The sequence below is a fragment of the Rattus norvegicus genome, chromosome 3 (assembly GCF_021556685.1).
Source record: "Rattus norvegicus strain SHRSP/BbbUtx chromosome 3, alternate assembly SHRSP_T2T, whole genome shotgun sequence".
Lineage (NCBI taxonomy): Eukaryota > Metazoa > Chordata > Mammalia > Rodentia > Muridae > Rattus > Rattus norvegicus.
In genome coordinates, this window is record NC_141536.1 from 138,514,942 (window position 1) to 138,534,711 (window position 19,770).

The 19,770-nt window shown below is 40.0% G+C and overlaps 1 protein-coding gene, 1 long non-coding RNA gene and 1 pseudogene across 4 annotated transcripts in view; 1 reads left to right on the plus strand and 2 right to left on the minus strand.

Annotated features, from left to right (window-relative positions):
• The window catches only part of LOC120101738 (uncharacterized), a 56,645-nt gene extending 44,363 nt beyond the window's left edge, over positions 1–12,282 (plus strand). The window contains exons 5-7 of the long non-coding RNA XR_015683871.1: positions 7,265–7,395; positions 8,559–8,638; positions 12,142–12,282. This is a non-coding gene — a long non-coding RNA (uncharacterized LOC120101738). The remainder of the gene's footprint in view (positions 1–7,264; positions 7,396–8,558; positions 8,639–12,141) is intronic.
• Positions 1–19,770, minus strand: part of 3300002I08Rikl1 (RIKEN cDNA 3300002I08 gene like 1) — a 130,110-nt gene that overhangs the window by 8,397 nt on the left and 101,943 nt on the right. The window contains exons 3-5 of one of the 2 annotated variants that reach the window (XM_087654991.1): positions 13,612–13,738; positions 13,346–13,406; positions 12,117–12,304 (exon numbers count right to left, since the gene is read on the minus strand). In XM_087654991.1, the coding sequence (XP_087511117.1) occupies positions 12,117–12,304; positions 13,346–13,406; positions 13,612–13,738 (376 nt within the window). Of the gene's footprint in view, positions 1–8,815; positions 12,305–13,345; positions 13,407–13,611; positions 13,739–19,770 lie in introns of those variants that run through there. The other variant, XM_087654990.1, reaches the window with a different exon arrangement.
• Positions 1,861–2,599, minus strand: LOC100362296 (protein S100-A11-like; annotated as a pseudogene). Its single transcript, XR_015683867.1, has one exon. The product of XR_015683867.1 is annotated as a protein S100-A11-like (transcript).

Here is a 19,770-nt window from a genome sequence, read left to right on the forward strand (position 1 = left end):
CTCAGAGCTCCAAGGTCAGCTGCTTTCATTCTCCTGGGAAGCCTAATGATAAATGACATGGGCAAAGCTGCCAGGCAGTGACTAGAAAGAATCAGTTAATCCTTAACTCAGTAGCTCCACTACCTTTCTGTTCCTTTACATTGCACACAATGACTCTTGCCAGAGTCAAAGTATTTTGACTTAGTTTTACTAGAAACTTCCTTATCCAGGAACCACTCTCAAATGTTATGAAAAACTTATATCCTAACTTCAATAATTTTCCCTTTCTTGGGGTCTCAATATTGGCTGTATTTCATTTTCTTTTCCTTTTCTTTATATTGGATTTTTTTATTTACATTTCAAATGTTATTCTCTTTTCCGATTTCCTGGCCATAAGCCCCCTATCCCATCCCCTTCCCCTTCTTTTATAAGAGTGTTCCCCTTCCACAACCACATCCCTTTCCTGCCTCCCCACCCTGACATTCCCCTACTCTGGGGAGGTCCAGCCTTGGCAGGACCAAAAGCTTCTTCTCCCATTGGTGCCCAACATGGCCATCCTCTGCTATATATGCAGCTAGAGTCATGGGTCTGCCCATGTGTAGTCTTTGGTTGTGATTTTGTCCCTGGGAGCTGTGGTTGGTTGGTATTGTTGGTCTTATGGGGTTGCAAGTTCCTTCAGCTCCTCAATCCATTTTCTAATTCCTCCAATGGGAACCCTGTTCTCGGTTTAATGGTTTGCTGCTAGCATTGCCCTCTGAATTTGTCACACTCTGGCAGAGCCTCTGAGGAGACAGCTATATCAAGCTCCTGTCAGCATGCACTTCTTGGAATCTGTTTCCGTGGAGGACGCGTGGCTAATCTTGAGTCTTGTATGCTGCTGTGCTTACTCTGAGATTCTAAGACGGAAAGGATATAATGCAGGACTGTGGACAGGAAAGTAAATCACTTTTCATTGAAGCCTTGAATACCAAGGAAAGACCTCTCTGGCCCACTTTCCTCTGCATCTGGCAATAGTAGTAGATTTTTAACTCTGAAACCGGGGCCATCTTGACTGAGGAATGGGTCCCTTGTGAGCTGATTTCTCTTTTCATTGGATATTTTTTATTTACAGTACAAATGTTATCCCCATTTCCCGGTTTCCCATCCATAAATCCCCTACCCCCCGCTTCTTGTATGAGGATGTTCTTCCACCCAACCACCCACACCTCATACTAAATTATTGGTGGGAAAAAATATAAAATTTGAACTCACTTAATGTCTTAGAAAAACATTTATGGAAAATGTTTGAGATTGATAAATGCAAGTAATGAAAATTAGAGGATGTAAAGCAACTTGAATCGGTGATTTAAAAATAAAAATGCTTCAGATGAAAGATGTTTAAAGTTGGTAAATGAAAGTTATAATTATTTTAGGTTCTAAAACATTATTTTAAGGCATATGAAGTTATAGAGATATAAGAAAGGTATAAAAAATGGGAAAGGGTTCATATTTCCACTGCATACTATTGCTATTTCAAATTCCAAATTTTATCATTGAACAATGGGTTGGGGATTTAGCTCAGTGGTAGAGCGCTTGCCTAGCAAGTGCAAGGCCCTGGGTTCGGTCCCCAGCTCCAAAAAAAAAAAAAAAAAAAAAAAGAAAAAAAGTATCATTGAACAATGGAGTTCTGATAAGATAATGGAACGCTGGCAGTTTTCATTTCAGCCACAAGCTCAAGATGTTCATTTCAATTTGGTTGTGTTTTGAATATAAACAAACAAAAAGATGCTTCTACTTCTGCTAAAAACTTCTCTGTTCAAGCTTCGTATGTGGCTTTCTGTCAGGACAAGAAAATGTTCTGTGGCTTTTTTTTTTTTTTTTTTGGTTCTTTTTTTTCGGAGCTGGGGATCAAACCCATGTTCTGTGGCTTTTAAGCCTATATCTTTTACTAGGTCTTAGAGGCATGAGTTTACTTCTAGTTTATAACAAACACAAGTTACTTACTGTTTCTAAAACATGGATTTCAATACAATGGCAAGAAATTATGTTTATCCTTTAGTAAGCAAAAGTTAGCACAAACTTCAGGAAATCAAGAAACCACAGACGTGGATCTGCCTACCACAGATTAAATGGACTCCAGATCAGCATCCCTGCTTAATTTTTTTTACATTAAAAAATGACATTGTTTTATTTTCCCAATCAGGTGTGGGCTGCATGTGTGGTATGTGTGGTAGGCTTAGCCCAGGTGTGGATGGGGTGTGGGGGTGCAGAAGGTGATGACTTGCTGGCAGGAAGTGAATGGACAGGGTTAGATATTCTTCTTGGAAGTCTGAAGGAAAGACTCATGGCATGCTATAGCTAAGCCACCAATAAGGTTGGGAAACTCTTGGGAATCTAGGTGCCCATCACTGTTGAGGTCCAGCTTATTCATCATGCAGTCAAAGACACTGGGGTCTTTCTGGTTCTTCCTAATGGTGGCCAGCTCTGTGTTCATGAAGGAAAGGAACTCAGTTTTGGAGAGTTGACAGCTATTTTTATCCTTCCCATTGTACTTTTGGAAAAGAGCAATCAGGGACTCAATGCATCTCTCTGTCTCTGTAGGCATTAGTGCCAAGTTGAGGAGCAAGGCACAGCTGCAACTGAGGTTGATGGTGACTGGGACAAAACCCCTGTTTATTCTTAAAAATGGGATTTTCCTCTTGGTGTTGGGATTTCTTACCTTCCTCAACTACTAGACAATTTCAATTTCTGTTGCGAGTCTGCACTCATCTCAGCACTCTTTCACCTGGCTGACAGACTCCATCCAGGGATCCAGGGATCACCTGTGGGACTGCTGAACTCTGGAAATGCTAAAAGCTGATGTTAACCAGTCCAGCTGGTGTGATAGTTCCTTCTCTTTCATCAGTACCAGCGTCTGATAAATCCCCCATTGACTAGCATCTCAGCCTTCCAGTATCCCTTTGCCCATCCTAAGGTTGGCAGGAAACAGATACAGAGGAGTGATATGACATCCATTGTCCCACTTTACAGGCTGAATGCTAGATCACAAAAGAAGTTCCCAGGGCACACCGTGAAAACGAGCCCTCTTCATGATCCTGTTCATCCTGATGGCTGTGAAAAAAGATGGAACCCAGTCCCTGACTCATCATTCTCATTAGAGTTTGCTTCCTGGACCCATCAATGAGTCGGTCATCAGACAACACTCCCAGGACACGTTAAATATCAGACTGGCAAAAGTTCTAGGGACTAGTTTTCTATTTTGTATTTCTCAAGAGGGGTCAAGGACACCACAAAAATCCATAGAATAAAAAAACCTGAGGTCAGACACCCTGAGACTGTAGGACAGACTGCCACTTCTGCATACTCCTGCCCACATCCCTGGTCCAATGGGAAACTGCACAGTGCTTCTGGACACAGGAAAACAGGAACCAGTCAGTCCCCGGTACCTGCGGTTCTGGTCTGCCCGAAGGACTGAACTGAACCGGCCAAAGAACTCCCTGCACCCAAATCCTGTGGGAGAGAGAGCTGGATCCTCAGAAGTGCAGACACTCCTGAGAAATCAGAGGAGACAACCCTCTTCCCACATTCCAGACCCAAGAGGGAATCACCTAGTACCAACTGTGCCTTCTGGGTGCAAGGACCTAGGAACAATCAGGGACAGGACCCTTCTGATTCCTGCCCATGCCTAGAGCTGAAAGACAATCAACAGGCTCCTTGTTTAAAAAAAAAGTGCTGACTGTCTAGGATCCTGAGAAGCAGGCAACACATCCCTCCAGGGGATCCACCATCTGAAATAAGGGACTGCCTGCAGTAGGCCAGGAAAGAGACATCTCAGTCTCCAGGACAGCTCTTTGTAAAAAACAGTTGTTTCCATTTCTCCTAATCAAAGCCCTGGACTACGACTTTATAGATTTCATTTGTGTGTGACTTCTTTACAGTGGGCCTTGGTGTGCATAATTATCCTATTATATCTGGCTTTCCTATTTCTTTTTCCTTCTGCTCTGGTGAATTCTATGAAACTAAATGTTCCCTGATGTAATGATTCTTAAACAATTAAAAATTGAGGCTTAGGGGTATAGCACAGCACAGTCCTAATGGCCTAGGTGAATGCTATGTGTTCTCATCTTGGAAACAATCTAATAATTGCACAATGGTAGTTACAGGTTAATGCTTGACTTGCAAAGAACGTGTGAAGAAATTATTAGAAAATGAATTAAAGCAAACATTGGGATCCCCGAAAAAGGGAAAAAAACTATTCAAGTTATGAAGTAAGTTTTGCACAACATTTGAGAGTGGTTCCTGGATAAGAAAGTATAGAATATGTAAAATCTTATGCTAGCACAGCTAAGTCAAAACACTGGGACTCTGAAGAGAATCATTGTGTGCAATGGGCAGGAGCAGAAAGCTAGTGGAACTTCTGAGTAAAGAGTTAACTTGATTCTTTCTGGCCATTGCCTGGCAGCTTTGGTCCTGTCATATATCATTAGAGCTTGACAGGAAAATGCAAGTAGCTGACCTCAGAGCTTTGAGCTCTGAAGTACAGTAAGTCAAAAGGTAACGTTTAAATAATGATAACTTTGCAATTATTATTAGTTTGGCTACAGGCCTGGGACTAGGGGAAGCTTGCAACTTTGGGGAACAATTGTAATTCTTAATTCTTTGTAGGATGTGGTTATTCTTCTAAATTTGATTTGGCAATGATTATACAATGTCTTTTTTACCTGGTTTTGGAGTCAATAAAAGACTGGGGCAAGAGAAAGGCTAGAGAGATAGTGAGTGAGGTGAATGTGGAGAGCATGTGTGAGCATATGAAGAGCAATTGGAGAGCAAGTAGAGAGTGAGGGGTGTGTATGTGTGTGTGTGTGTGTGTGTGTGTGTGTGTGTGTGTGAGAGAGAGAGAGAGAGAGAGAGAGAGAGAGAGAGAATGAAAAGAGCATGTGAAAAGTGACTGAAGAGAGAGTGTGAGGTGTGTGTGAAGAAGTATATATGTGAGTGGTGTGTGAGGTGTTATGAAGAGTGTGTGGGAGTGAAAGAGAGTTGAGTAGAGGTGTGTAGGCGTGTGAAATTTTGAGAAAAAAAGAGAAAGAGCACACAGGATAAAGCAGAGTGTACAAAAGAATGCAGAGTATGTGCAGCCTCGAGCTGTGATCAAGTGAGAAGGAAAGAGAGCCGAGAGAGAAGAGAATAACTTTGTGTTGAAAAACTTCCTGTCAGTTTTTACCCCTCCCAAGAAAAGGCTGTGCTTGTCTGAAAGTGAAAGCGTGGTGGTAGAATCACTGTGTCTGTGGGATACACACACACACACACACACACACACATATAGATAAATACATAGATAGATAGATAGATAGATAGATAGATAGATAGATAGATAGATAGATAGATAGAGATATATGCATACACACATAGTATTATCACTAATGTCAAAATAACAGGAACTAACAATCCTTAGCCATGTATATCTCTCAACACCAATGGACTCAACTCCCCCAATATAAAGACGCAGGTTAACAAAGTATATGTATAAACAAGATCTTTCACTTCGCTACATATAAGGAAACACTCCTCAGCACCAACAGTAGACACAACCTCAGTATAAAAAGGGCTGGAAAAAGGTTTTCTATGCAAGTGACCCAAGAAACAAGCTGGAATAGACATTCTAATATCTAATGTCTAATAAAATAGACATCCTGGCCTACTGCACACAGTCCCTTATTCCAAATTACAGGTCACCTGGAGGGATGTGTCTCCTGCTTCTCAGGATCTCAGACAGTGTCCTTTTTTACAAGGAGCTGCTGTAAACTCCTGAGAATACCCAGCAACCACATGGTGGCTCAGAGCCATCTGTAATGGAATTCAATGCCCTCTTCTGCTGTGTCTGATAATTGTATACATAAAATAAATGTTTTTTTTAAAAAGGAAAGTATCTTCAACAGCTGAGGCTGATCTTTTTGGATTTTTGTGTGTAGAACAATGCAATTAAATGCCTATTTGTCACTGCACAAAAATCCAGTCTAATGGATCAAAGACCTCAACATAAATCACGATACACTGATTCTAATAGAATAGAAAATTGAGCATAGGCATCCATTCTGGTATAGGAAAAAACTTTGTGAGCAGAACATCAATGTTTCAGTCACTAAGATCAATAAATAAAGAAAACCACAAGAAACTGAAAAGGAAAAGGACACCAACAATAGGACAAAGTAGAAGACTACAGAATGGCAACTGACATCCAAAAGAGGGCTAAAATCCAAAATACATAGGGAGTGCAAGAAGTTAGACACCAACAAATCCAATAACCCAATTTACAATGGGGTACAGAGCTAAATGGAGAATTCTCAAAAGAGGACTCCCTAATGGCTGAGAAACACTTAAATGTTCAATGTCCTTAGTCATCAGGGAAATGCAAATAAAAATAACACTAATATTTATCTTTATACCCATCAGAATGGCCAAGATAAACTCAAGGGACAGCACATGCTGGTGAGGGTGTATAGCGAAGAGGACACTTCTCCATGCTGGTGGGAGTACAAAATTGTACAACCACTCTGCGAATTAATCTGGTGGTTTCTCAGAAAACTAGGAATAATTCTACTCATGACCCAGCCATACAACTCCTGAGCATACACCCAAAATATGTTCCACCATACCATAGGATCCATGCTCCATTCTGTGCATAATAGCTTTATTTGTAATAGTCAGAATGTAGAAACCATCCAGATGTCCTTCAACAGAACAGTTAAAAAAATGTAATTTGTACAATAGACTGCTATTCAGATATTAAAACAAGGAAAAATAATGGATTAAACTATAAAAAAATCAGACAACCTAGTGAGATAACCTAGACTCAAAGGGACATACCTCAATTGTACTCACTTATGAGTGGATTTTAGCCACAAATTATAGGATCGCCATGGTACAATCCACAGACACAAAGAAGCTAAATTACAAGGGTAAAAGGAACAATGCTTGACTCTCACTCAGAGGGGGAAATAGCAGTCTTTAGTTGTGAATGGAGAGGGGCAACTGTGTGGGAGAGGGGACGTGAGGGGAAGGCTGGGGGAACATTGCAGGGGGAAGAGGTGGAGAGCTGCAGCTGCAGGCTGATGGAGGACATCTCTAGGATGTGGCAGAGATGTGGAATGGGGGAAGGCTGTAGGGAGTCCAGGAGGATGACTGTAGCTGAGACTCACTCCTAGCACTGGGTGATATGGAGCCTGAGGTGACCACCTCCTGTAGTCAAACAAAACCCCTAGTGAAGAAATGTTGATACCAACTCACTTACAAAACCTTTTGCCTACAGGCGGTGCATAAACAATGAAGGAGGAGAGCCTGAGGGCATAACCTACCAATGACTTCACACCCATCCCATGGACAAGAAGCAATCCCTGACACTGTCAACGATATGGTCATGCTTATAGACCAGAACCTAACGTAAGTGTCTTCTTACAGGCTCCAGACAGCAACTGTATAAGTTGAATCTAACCCCCAAACATTAGAGAGAGCTCCAACAGTCTTGTGGAGGATTTGCATGGGGGATTGGGAAACCCAGAGTGCATAAGAACTCCACAGTAGAACAACAGAGTCAACTGACCTGGACACTTGGGTGTCCCCAGAGACTGAACCACCAATCAAAGAGCACTCATGGGCTTGTATTGTGTAGCATATGTGCAGCTTGATATTCAAGCAAGATCCTCAAGAACTAGAGCAGGGAGAGTGCCTGACTCTGTTGCCTGCCTGTGGATACTAGTCCCAAAACTAGGCTGCTTATTCTTATGGAAATGACAAAAGCAAAAAATGACTTCCTCTTTACAGTCTGAAAAAGAAGACAATATTTTACTGCTGTAATGTTGTAATGTTACAGCTAATATTATTTGCACATCAACAAGATGGCTCAGTAGGAAATGTCTAAGATATACAATGCTGGCAACCTGACCTTGATAATCATATAATGATGACCAAAATAGATAATGGTGTTACCCAGTCTCCACATACCTGTCATGGCTTAAAAACCCATAATCACATTATATATATATATATATACATACATACATACATGTACACACACTGGCACAAGGAGAGGGAGAGGGAGACAGGGAGAGAGGGAGAGAGGGAGAGAGGGGGAGAGGGGGTAAGAGAGAGAGAGAGAGAGAGAGAGGAGAGAGGGGGGGGGAAATGCTTTATTAAAAATAACTCTTGGTGCTATTTCATTATCTAGCATCTCTAATCCCCCTGGAAGGCACACTTCAAGTTGAAGTGCCCAATGGTAACAATGGGAACATGAAGAGGCATCAAATGCTATGTGCACATCCACAACAGGGAAGCTATGCTGTGGGATATACAGCTGATGGCGAATCATCTTACTTCATTATATCTCTGGCAGATAGATGAAAAACTATTTTGAATACATATGAAGAATACAATGTTTGCTATATTCCCTTCTATTGAGCATTTTAACATTAGAACTGTTAAAATGTGTTGATAATGGAGCACACATTAGGGTACATATTCTATATTTTATCTTGTATTCAGGAGGCTGACACATGAGAATCAGGAGTTAAAATGTAGCCTTGACTAATGATTGACATCCATTTCAGGTTAGATAACAGCACATCTGAAGAGAGTTTGTGACAATAGTGTTGCCACTTTGATGGTGATCCCATCCTCCTCTGAAACTGTAAGCAAAATTAAAATCTTTTATGAAGTGCCTTAGACACTGTGTTTTATCACAGCGACAGAAAAGGCACTAATACACACCCATAAAGTTTTACACCTGAACGAGTAACTCATGTAATGGAAGAGCATTGCATCAGCAAGTGCAAACAAAATAAAGAGGGGCATCATATCATAATGCTTGAATAAATTGTTGGGACTTGTCACATTTTATTCTTCAGAAAAAATTTGCCTTTTTAATTAAAATATTATATTTATTTACATTCCAAATGTTGCCCACATTTGTGTTCTTCCCCCACCCACATGCATTCCCTGCACCCAATCCCCACAACCTCACCCTCCCCCCAGCATCCCAGTTCCATGGGGCAGCAAGTCTCTACAGGATCAGACTCCCAGAAACCAGACCAGGCAGTCCTTTGCTATATATGTGTCTGGGGCCAAGGACATGCCCATGTATGCTCGTTGGTCGGGGTCTTAGTCTCTAGGGGCTCTGAAGGTCCAGGTTAGTTGATACTATTGTTCTTCCTATGGGGTTGTCACCTCCAGCTTCTTCAATCTTCCCACTAACTCTTCCATTACTGTCCCTGACCTCTAATGGTTGGCTATAAGTATGTACATCAGTCTTAGTTTCTGGTAGAGCCTCTCAGAGGACGGTCAGGCTAGACTTCTATTTGCAAGCACAGCATGGCATCAGTAATAGTGTCAGTGTCTGATGCATGCCCATGGGATGCGGCAGGTCACTCGATGGCCTTTCCTTCAGTCTCTGCTCCATTTTTATCCATGCACTTCCTTTATACAGGAACAATTCTGGGTTACATTTTTGAAGATGGATGGGTGGGCCCATCTCTTTTGGGTATATGGCCATGAGTGGTACAGCTGGGTCTTTAGGTAGATCAATTTCCAATTTCCTAAGTAACTGCCAGAATGATTTCCAGAGTGTTTACACCAGTTTGCAATTGTACCAGCAGTGGGGGAGTGTTCCTCTTCCTCCACTTCCTCACCAGCATGTGCTGTCACTTAAGTTTTTGATCTTTGCCATTCTGATGGGTGTAAGGTAAAATCTCGATCATTTTGATTTGCATTTCCCTGATGACTAAGGATGTTGAACAACTCTTTGCTTCTCGGCCATTCAAGATCTGTCTGCTGAGAATTCTGTTTAGCTCTGTCCCCATTTTTTAATGGGGTAACGTGTTTTGGAGAGCTCAACATAAAGCCAGATACACGGAGTCTAAAAGCAGAGATATTGGATATAGCCTCAAACTCGTTGGCACAGGAGAAAATTTTCTAAACAAAACCAATGACTAAGGCTCTAAGATCAAAACTAGACAAATGGGGCCTTATAAAACTGAAAAGCTTCTGGAGGGCAAGGACACTGTCAATAGGACAAAACAGCAACCTACAGATTGGGGAAATTTCTTCACTAACCCTGTATCCAATAGACAAGTAATATACAAAATATATAAAGAATTCCAGAAAAATCTTGTGTAACTTAATGTAAGTGTGTCAGCTATAGATATTACCAAATCCTTTATAGTCATAGTCTCCCTTCAATAAAAGTTGGTTAGGTCCTCAAAGACGACTGTAATATGGAAAGGCTTTAAAAGATGGATTATACATTAAGTGTTTTACTCTTGTATGAAGATACCATGAAGTACAAAATAATACCCCACTGATTACAATGATGACTTTCTTTGCAGTATAACATTTTTTCATGACTTTTCACACTACTACATCAACTAATTAATCAACTGTATATTCATAAGATTCCTATCCAGTATATGTTCCTTTATGTATTTGCAAAGAGCTGTGTTGTGAAAAGTCTTTATCACATTGATTACATTTGCATGGTTTCTCTCCAATGTGGTTTTTTTATGTATTCAAAATGACTGTGATATATAAATGTTGGGAACAAGCAAAAGAAATATGTCCTAAGTATTGCCTTTTTGTTATCAACTTCTTTGTAATCATAAGGTGAAACTAAGTTCAAATTCCCAGGCCCTAGGGCAGCTGGAGACTTCCAAATAGTAGACCAGCTTCCATTGAGCATCTTTTGTTCCTGAAAACATAATGAGTGCCCCTAATAATTTCTTGTTCTATTCATCTGTTACTCTTCAAAACATAATGCCTGTTCCTAACCACAATAGAACAGTGGATATGATTGATTAGATTGTAACACCTACGTTCTGTATCAGATGACATAGTAAACTCCATGAACAAAGCCCCTATCACTAAATCCTGTTTGGTGGGGAAATGTAGCTGTAACTTGGCACAGACCTTTCTGGTTTTCACTGTGGCTCAGTGTGAGGAGGTGAATTGGGAGGGTCACAGTTCAGCCTTCAAGTATGTTCTCTGGCCTTGATCCAGCAGCAGCAGCTTCACTACAATAAATTCTAGTCATTTTCATTGCATGAGTTTTGAGTTGTGTTGGATCTCAGCGGACCATATTACACATAGGCTTTTCCACATTGCTACACTCACAGACTTTCTCTACAGTGTGAGTACTTTCATGATGATGAAAACTGTAGAAATGTGCAAAGGTTTCACCATATTAAATACATTTATAGGGTTTCTCTTTGATGATTATGAAGACTTGTGGAATTTGAAAAGGCTTCACCATATTAAATACATTCAGAGTTTCTATCCAGTATGGATTCTTCCATGATGATGACTACAGATGTGTGCAAAGGCTTCATTGCTTGCACTCATAATATACATCTCCAGTAGATATTCTTTCATGTATTCAGAGAAGACCATGAATATGCAATGGCTTTACCACATTGGTTGCATTCAAACAGTTTCTCTCCAGTATGTGTTGTTTTATGTATTTGCAGACTAGGTTGGTTTGGAAAGGCTTTAACACATTGATTATATTCAAAAGGTTTCTCCCCTGTGTGTGTTATGTATTTGTTTATGATGCAGGAGACCACTTGTACATGAAAAGGCTTTACCACATTGATTACACTCATAGGGTTTCTCTCCTGTATGTGTTCGGTTATGCACTTGGAGACTATTATAATATGCAAAGGCTTTACCACAATGCTTGCATTCATAGGGTTTCTCTCCATTGTGTACTCTCTTATGTTGTAGGAGATGATTGTTTCGTGCAAAGGTTTTACCACATTGGTCACATTCAAAGGGCTTCTCTCCAGTGTGTGTTCTTTTATGTATATGAAGATGACCATAACGTTTAAAGGCTTTACCGCATTCATTACATTCATATGGTCTCTCTCCAGTATGTGTTCTTTTATGATACAGGAGACTACTTGGACATGAAAAGGCTTTATCACACTGACTACATTTATAGGGCTTCTCTCCTGTATGTGTTCTTTTATGTCTTTTGAGACTATTGTGACATACAAAGCCTTTACCACACTGATTACATTCATAAGGTTTCTCTCCTGTATGAATTCTTTTATGTCTTTGAAGAGAACAGTGTCGTGTGAAGTCTTTACCACATAGGTTACACTTATAGGGCTTCTCACCAGTATGTATTCTTTTATGTCTTAGGAGATGACGATTTCCTGAAAAGGTTCTACCACATTGGTTACATTCAAAGGATTTCTGTCCAGTGTGTGTCCTTTTATGTATTTGAAGATAACGGTGAAGTACCAAGGCTTCACCGCATGGAATAAACTGAGAAGACTGCTCTTCAGTATGACTTCTCTCATGTCTGCAAAGACAATTGGCAAATATGAAAGCTTTCTCACATCATTACATTGATGAATCTTTTCATCTACAATTTGTCTAATTGTAAAGAACAACCTGATAGTAATGTATTATCACTTTGTTTACACGTATGGAGTATGGAGTTCCCTTCATTGTGTGTTCTCTTGCATCTATGAAGATACATGGACTGGGAAGAGCATTGACTGCATAGCTGACATTTATAGGATCCTTTTTCTATATGAATTTGTTCACATATCTGAAGTGAACAGGAAGAACTTGGAGCTTTCCCACAATGATTGCACTCATAACTTTTGCTATGGTGACAGTAACACGACATTTGCAAAGTGAACCAAGGCAAACAGAAAATTTTTCATGTCCCTAATACTCATAGCAATAGTCCCCAGCAAGTTTGTTGGAGGTGCACTTATTTGTAAACTTGTAGCACATGTAGAAAGCCTACTCAAAGTGGGGAGTACTACGTTATATTCTAATTGTGCTGAAAGAGAGAGAGCATTGCTGCTTCTTTCAATATATTCCTATTTTCACATGGCGTGTAACATTGTAACATATAACATGCCTTTTAAATACCAATAAAGTCCCTCCACAGCAGCATTCTTGACTGTCATAAACCATCCATCTTCCTAAACTTAGCAACACTGTTACAAGTATATTATTGACACCAGCTTTAGTGTGGACTATTTGCTTATTAGAAGATTTTGGACATATACTTATCACCTAGTCAATATGTATATCCTTGAAATATCTAAGTTGTAGGAGATTAAACACACTGGCAGTTTACAGCATAGCTCTATTTCGCTATGATTTAAATGGTAAGATCTGTTAACAAATTGTTTTCTACTTAGAGGAATGGCTTGAAAACACAAAATGGATATCTGGCATGGACATATGTGGTTTGTCATTAATTAATAATCATCCATAACTTAAAGTAGTGCATTTTTTACCATGTTGCTTGTCTTTAAAATTTGCAAGACATACTAAAATTTCTTCCAAGCAATATTTTTATCAGTTTACACATGAAAATTACCTTCCATGTCTTCTAGAACTTTGAAAATGTTCTTCAATATTAAGATGTTCCCAAACGTAGCCTAAAATATAGTACCAGAGAATGTATGTTACTCTATTAGAAATTAGGCAAAATTTCAGTGACTAAAACTTCTGTGAATTTTAGAACCATGCCTGATTTATTCACCACATTTTTACTATTCTCAGCTGATATTACAAGAACAAGTAACAATAACAAAGAAACACTTGTCCCTACATTTTAAAAAGTGAAAGGAAATTCATTCTTACCTATAGCAGCAAGATTCCTATAGGTCTCCAGCATCACATCTTTGTAGAGACTCTTCTGAGAAGGATCCAGCAAAGCCCACTCTTCCTGAGTGAAGTTGACATGCACATCATCATAGGTCACTATACCCTAAAATATCCCATACATATGTACATAAGAAAACATATTACTGAGAACATTGTAAATGTATACTTCATTGAGAATATAGTCTTAATTTTGGGGATTACTCCTCTTAATTCCTGAGACAAATGCTCTAATGAAATCAAGTCATTTTAGAAGAAAACTTAATAATAATTAGGGTTTACCTCTGTCATTTCTGCACCCCTTGAATAGAATAAAGTCTTGCAAGAGAAATGGGAACTTACAGACATAAAGACAAACAAGAAAATAGTTCAACAGTACTGAGCACATATCTGACCAATTGTGATGATAATTACTAATAAGGAAGTGATGAGAAAACTGGTGCATTCACTCCGGCCTTTAATCCCAGTCGTCAGTGGCAGACCCATGGCATGGCAACCTGGTCTGTGCCTTAAGTTCCAGGACATCAACAGGTACATATTAAGATGCTAATTCCCCTGCAAAAATCAATCAATAAAAGAAACAAAAAGAAAAATAGAAAAAACCCAGAGGTCTACACTGAAGTACCTACAGAGAATTGTACATTCACTACAGGTCTGTAGTCATCTTCCAAAAACCTTAAGTAACCCAGTTTTAACAGTAAAATTAATAAGTTCTTAATAAAAGTGAATGTATGTTTAAAAAGTTACAAATGGAGAGAAGAAAATATTAGCTATATAAATCTTGATCATGAATGAGCAATATAGGGCAGAGATGTGGCTCACCAGAGGTATTCCCTGTCTTGCAAATAATTGGGGTAAGTTCCCAATATTTGCATGGAGGCACACAAATATCCATTAGACCAAGTTCAAGAGTTATAAAGATATCTTCTGCCTGCTGTGAGCATCAGGCACAAAGGATGAACTTACGCATGCGTACAGGGAAAATACATTCATTCAAAAAATTCAGAACAAAACCCACAGGTAGAAATGATGACACACACCTGTAATCCAATGAACATCCACATAGTACTAATGACATGAATGCCTGACACCCTGTGAAATATAATAGACTGTCTGCGAGTTTCACAGTTCAAGTGTACCTGAAGTTCAGCACATGTGCATATGCTTGCTCATACAAAATCTACATTCCAACCCAAACAGCTAACATAAAAACAAAACAAACTAGGCATTTTGCCCCACATCTAATTCCAGCACTCTGGAGAGAGAGGCAGACGGATCATTATCATCTGCCTGTTCAGCAAACCTACTTTCAGGACAGTCAAGGCCACACAGAAATACTTTTGTCTTCAAAATCAGAATCATAAACACAACTCAAAACATAAAAATGTCAGGCTAGGGAAAGGAATGTCTTAGCTCTGAATAACAGTCGCTTCTATTGCATCTTATGTGACCTAGGGACAGAGTCTGTAATGATGAGGACATGAGAGCAGAAGAAAGAAGCTGACTGCTAAGTTTCAACCACGACACAGTAGACATAAAGAACAGGAAGTGGGTCGAGTGTGTTGAGTATATTGTGACTCTGGTCACTCTAGGTTCATGGTCTTCCTCTCATGAAGCTATATATCAGGCTGGAGGTATGGCTCAGTGGTGACGAGCACTGACTGCTCTTCCAGAGGTCCTGAGTTCAAATCCCAGCAACCACATGGTGGCTCACAATCATCTGTAATGAGATCTGCTGACCTCTTCTGGTGAGTCTGAAGACAGCTACAGTGTACTTATATATAATAAATAAATCATATATTTTTTTTCAATGTTTACAAAAGCCTCCGAACTGTTCAAACTTCCAAAGAATCCTTTGACATTCAAGGCCATCTTGTGATTGCCACATCTTGTAAAATCAGACGACAAATGATGTTTTTCAAATATTTACTGGCACAATAAAACCTTTTCCATTCCAATATAGAGGAAGATTATACACTGGACCAAGACAAGAAACCTAAGAGGGCAAATACTAATTCCTGCAGCTCTGTCTCAGACACATGGGGCTTCAGGTTCAAAGTGCTCATCTGGCTCTGTCCCTGCAACTCCTCACGCACCTCTCAGTTCCAGGTCTTTCACTCCCTATGTGCATCCAATTGGGCGGCTGGGCTACTGCTTAAAGCATGAGAATGGTGCAACACTGGAGAAAATATTGACTGCTAAAAGTATCTCCTTCGCTTATGATAAAGAAAAGCATGTGCTTTGGGATCACTTAGAAATCATTTGTTTTCAGTGACTAATGACTGGATACAAGTCTGTACCAATGTGAGAAAATGCTAACTTTTAAAACCAAGTGCAAGTACGTAGACTTAAAAAAAAAAACCAGATTATGCTTTGTACTATAGACCTAAACAACTTGTTTTAAGCTAACTGCTGTATAAGTCATAGCAGTTTTGAAATTATATCTATTACCATTTTACGTGCATGTTTGTGAATAAGAGAGAAAAAATGCCTTCCATGTGTGCACAAATGATACACAAGGGAATAGGGTATCAGACCATTAGATCTGTAGAGCGGGTAGGTAAGAGCCTCCCAATTTGGGTTGGCTGTTGGCATCTGACCTCAGGTCAACCCCAAACTGAACAGTTGCTGACTGACCATGCACATAGTACATTTTATCAAAAACAAGCAAACAGTCTTTCATAGATAAACAACAAAAACCTAAGTAAATATAGAAGCAAATAAATGAGCCCTGGGAACCTGACGCCTGAGTATTAAGCGTTAGTAAGAAACTAGGTAAGATGCCACCAGACCGTCCCCATGTTCTGCTGCCTGAAACCCAAAACTCAAGGTTGCCCTTAGGACTGCAGCTTCCTCTCACATGTCCATGCTTCCTGTAGATACAAAAGAGCATTCCATCTTCTCTTCTTGTGCCATCTCTGTGTCTGAGCCCTCGATTATAGGCAGAAACTCCCTGCTGAAACAGGCCATGACTGCCAGAAGACTAGGCATTCTGTCCAAAGACCTATCCACTATGTTACCCCAGACCCAGTTCTCATAGCTGCTGAAGCACTGCAGCACAGGATCAGGGAAAGCTTCCTGTCCCAGTTTCCACGGTGCCAATAAATGCCACAGACAATCCCCCAGTGCCCTTCTTTTCCTGCCCTATCTGTCTCTGTGTCCCAGCTCCTGCTCAGCAAGACGCACCTTCTCAACCATGTGGCATGCTTGCCAGAAGACCACTGAGGCTGTCCTTAGCTCTAACACACGATCTGTCACCCTCGACACTACGTTTACAGCACTGGACAGGAACACAAAAGGCAGCTTCCCCTCTCTTCTGTTCAGTGTCCTGTGGATTACTAAGATCATCTTTCCCTTGAGTCTTCATCCCCCAACCTCCAAAACCAGCAAGCTTTCCGCCATGAGCACAGTCAAAAACAGAGCAGTAAATGAAGCAACACTCAGCCAATAAACTCTCTCAAAATCCAGAGAGCCAACAGAAACCGAGGATCGAAAGTCCCACCAAAAGAAGACAAACCCAGAAACCAGAACCTAGACCTATAATGACACCAAACCTAGATGCCTACATAGCAGCTTAGGAACATAACCAATGACAGCCAGGAAAATATGTCACCAAGGGAGCAAAGCTATCCTCCCACGGATAATCCTGAATATCCCAACAAAAATGAAAATACAAGGGAAAGACCTTAAACATATGGATGTGATAGAGGCCCTCAAGAGGAAATAGATAAATGCAGGAAAGATCATCAAACAACAGACAATACCAAGAAATTCCATCAATATAGAAATAAAAACAGGCAAACAGTTGAAGAAAATGTAACTGTTTATAATGGTAAAATGGAAATAGAAATATAAAGACAGCATAAAATAGAGGTTCTGCCCACACCCATACCACGTGGTTGCTCATCTCCATTCATTCTCCTGGGCCTCTGGGCTTCTTTCCTATCTTTCTCCCATAACTGATCCTGATCCCCTTTTCCTCTCTCCTTCTCTCCCACCCTGGTCTCTCCCTCCCTCTGCCTCGCATGATTATTTTGTTCTCCTTTCTAAGTGGGATTGAAGCATCCTCACGTGGGCCTTCCTTCTTGTTAAACTACATACTTTCTGTGAGTTGTATCATGAATATCTGAAAAGTATGGCTAAGATCCATTTATCAGTGAGTATATAACATGCATGTCCTTTTGGGTCTGGGTTAACTATCTCAGGATGACATTTTCTAGTTCCATCCATTGGCCTACAAAATTCATGATGTGCTTGTTTTTAATAGCTGAAAGTTCCAGAGACCTGTGATATGACAGGCTTTCAGGACTCAAATGCACAACAGTGGGGATAGTTAACCTGAAAAGACCACTCCGTGCTAGGAGGGTAAGGTGGGGGTGGGTGGGTACAAAGGGTGTGTGTGAGTAGGGGAGCATCCTCTCAGATGAAAAGAGTAAGGGGAAAGGGGTGAAGAACTCTGGGAGGGAGGACCATTAAGGGTGTCAATATTTGGAATGTAAATGAAAAAATAATTTAATAAAAGAGGGGAAAAGTAGTTTTCCTAGAGAAGAAAATGATACATCTCAACAATGTATTCAAACATTATGATATGATACCCCTCTTAATTTGGTTTGTACTTCCAAATACAATACTCTTCAATTACATGAAATTACTAATCCCGGTGTAAAACTTTATGGGTGTAGGCAATGGGGGTGGGTAGACGTTTGAGTGGGGAAGCACCTTCAGAGTGGCTAAGGAGTGGGATGGGATGAAGAACTCTAGGCAGGGGAACCAGGAAAAAACGCAACATTTAGAATGTAAATGAATAAAAAAAATAATAAGAAAAAGAATAATAAAAATTTTAAAAAAGCACAAACTGAGGGAATCCTGTAAGCCAAATTTTAGGACTGCAAAGAGGAACTACAGGGTAAAGGTTCACCCACAGAACACAGACGGAAGAGAGAATCTCAGACACGGAAGGTACATTAGAAGGAATGGACACAAGGACAAAGAAAACATTACATCTAAAAATTTATAACAGGGAAGTTGATTTCAAGGCTATATGTCATGTGAGAAAACTCACAATTCTTAATAGTATTTTGAGGAAATAGTATACACATTGACAGTGTGATTTCTGTATTTACAACAGAGATACAATAATCAAGAATGCATACAACATTTGTGAAAGAATGTGGGGAAGGAGAGAAAAGGCCAAAAATATATTCAAACATATAAAAATGTATTCAAGTTTTCATCAATACCTAAGGAAACTACACCAGGAAAAAGTTGAACTTGGCCAATGTTCCTTGTGATTGTATATGTAAAGAAATTAAATAAACACAGACTTCATGATCCCGATAAAAATAACCCAAAGTCACCTCCAAACTGTTATACTTCTATCCCTCCAGTGACTGCAGATCTGTCTTTCCAACTCCCCATGTTCTAGAGTTCTCTCTGTACATGAAGGTGATCAGGAAGGTGGGCTATGACTCTGCAATCCCTCATGACCCCTTATGACTTCAGGTAAAAGTAGCCCCACTGAAGTGCAATCTGTCTTATCCACATACCCAACACCATGGACACCTGAGAAATTCTGCACCTTAGAGACTCCTTTTGAACTCTGGAATTGAATTTTGGTGCATCATGCCACTGTGAGTGAAGGTAGTAGAAAGGTAGAAGGATCCTAACCAAATATTACTGAAGGATAATCCCTATCACCTCCTTTCTACTGATTCCTAAACTATTTGTCCCCCAGCACTGAATGTGGAAGGGTCAGAAATTTGAGAAACCAGACCTTCAGACTTCTAATATGTCTTCCTACTACACATCAAAAACAATGCTTGTATGTACAGCCTGGATAATGACATTATACATTATAAGCACCACAGATTTCCACAGTCAGTGTACTAGAGTGTCCCGCTCTGATTGTAATCCAGATTCAGTAAGGGTCAGAGGCCGAGGACCTCTGCTGAGATCACCACACAGACCTAATTAAAAAGAAAGTGTCTATGAATCTTATAGCAAGGAGCAGTTAATGAGAAGTGAATGAAAAAAAAGGATATGACTACTCCCAGGGATGATGGAGTAGAAAGATTATTTTATGTAAAAGAGAACAGAACAAGAGCTAGGAACATCTGGAAGATACAGAACAGATGTGAA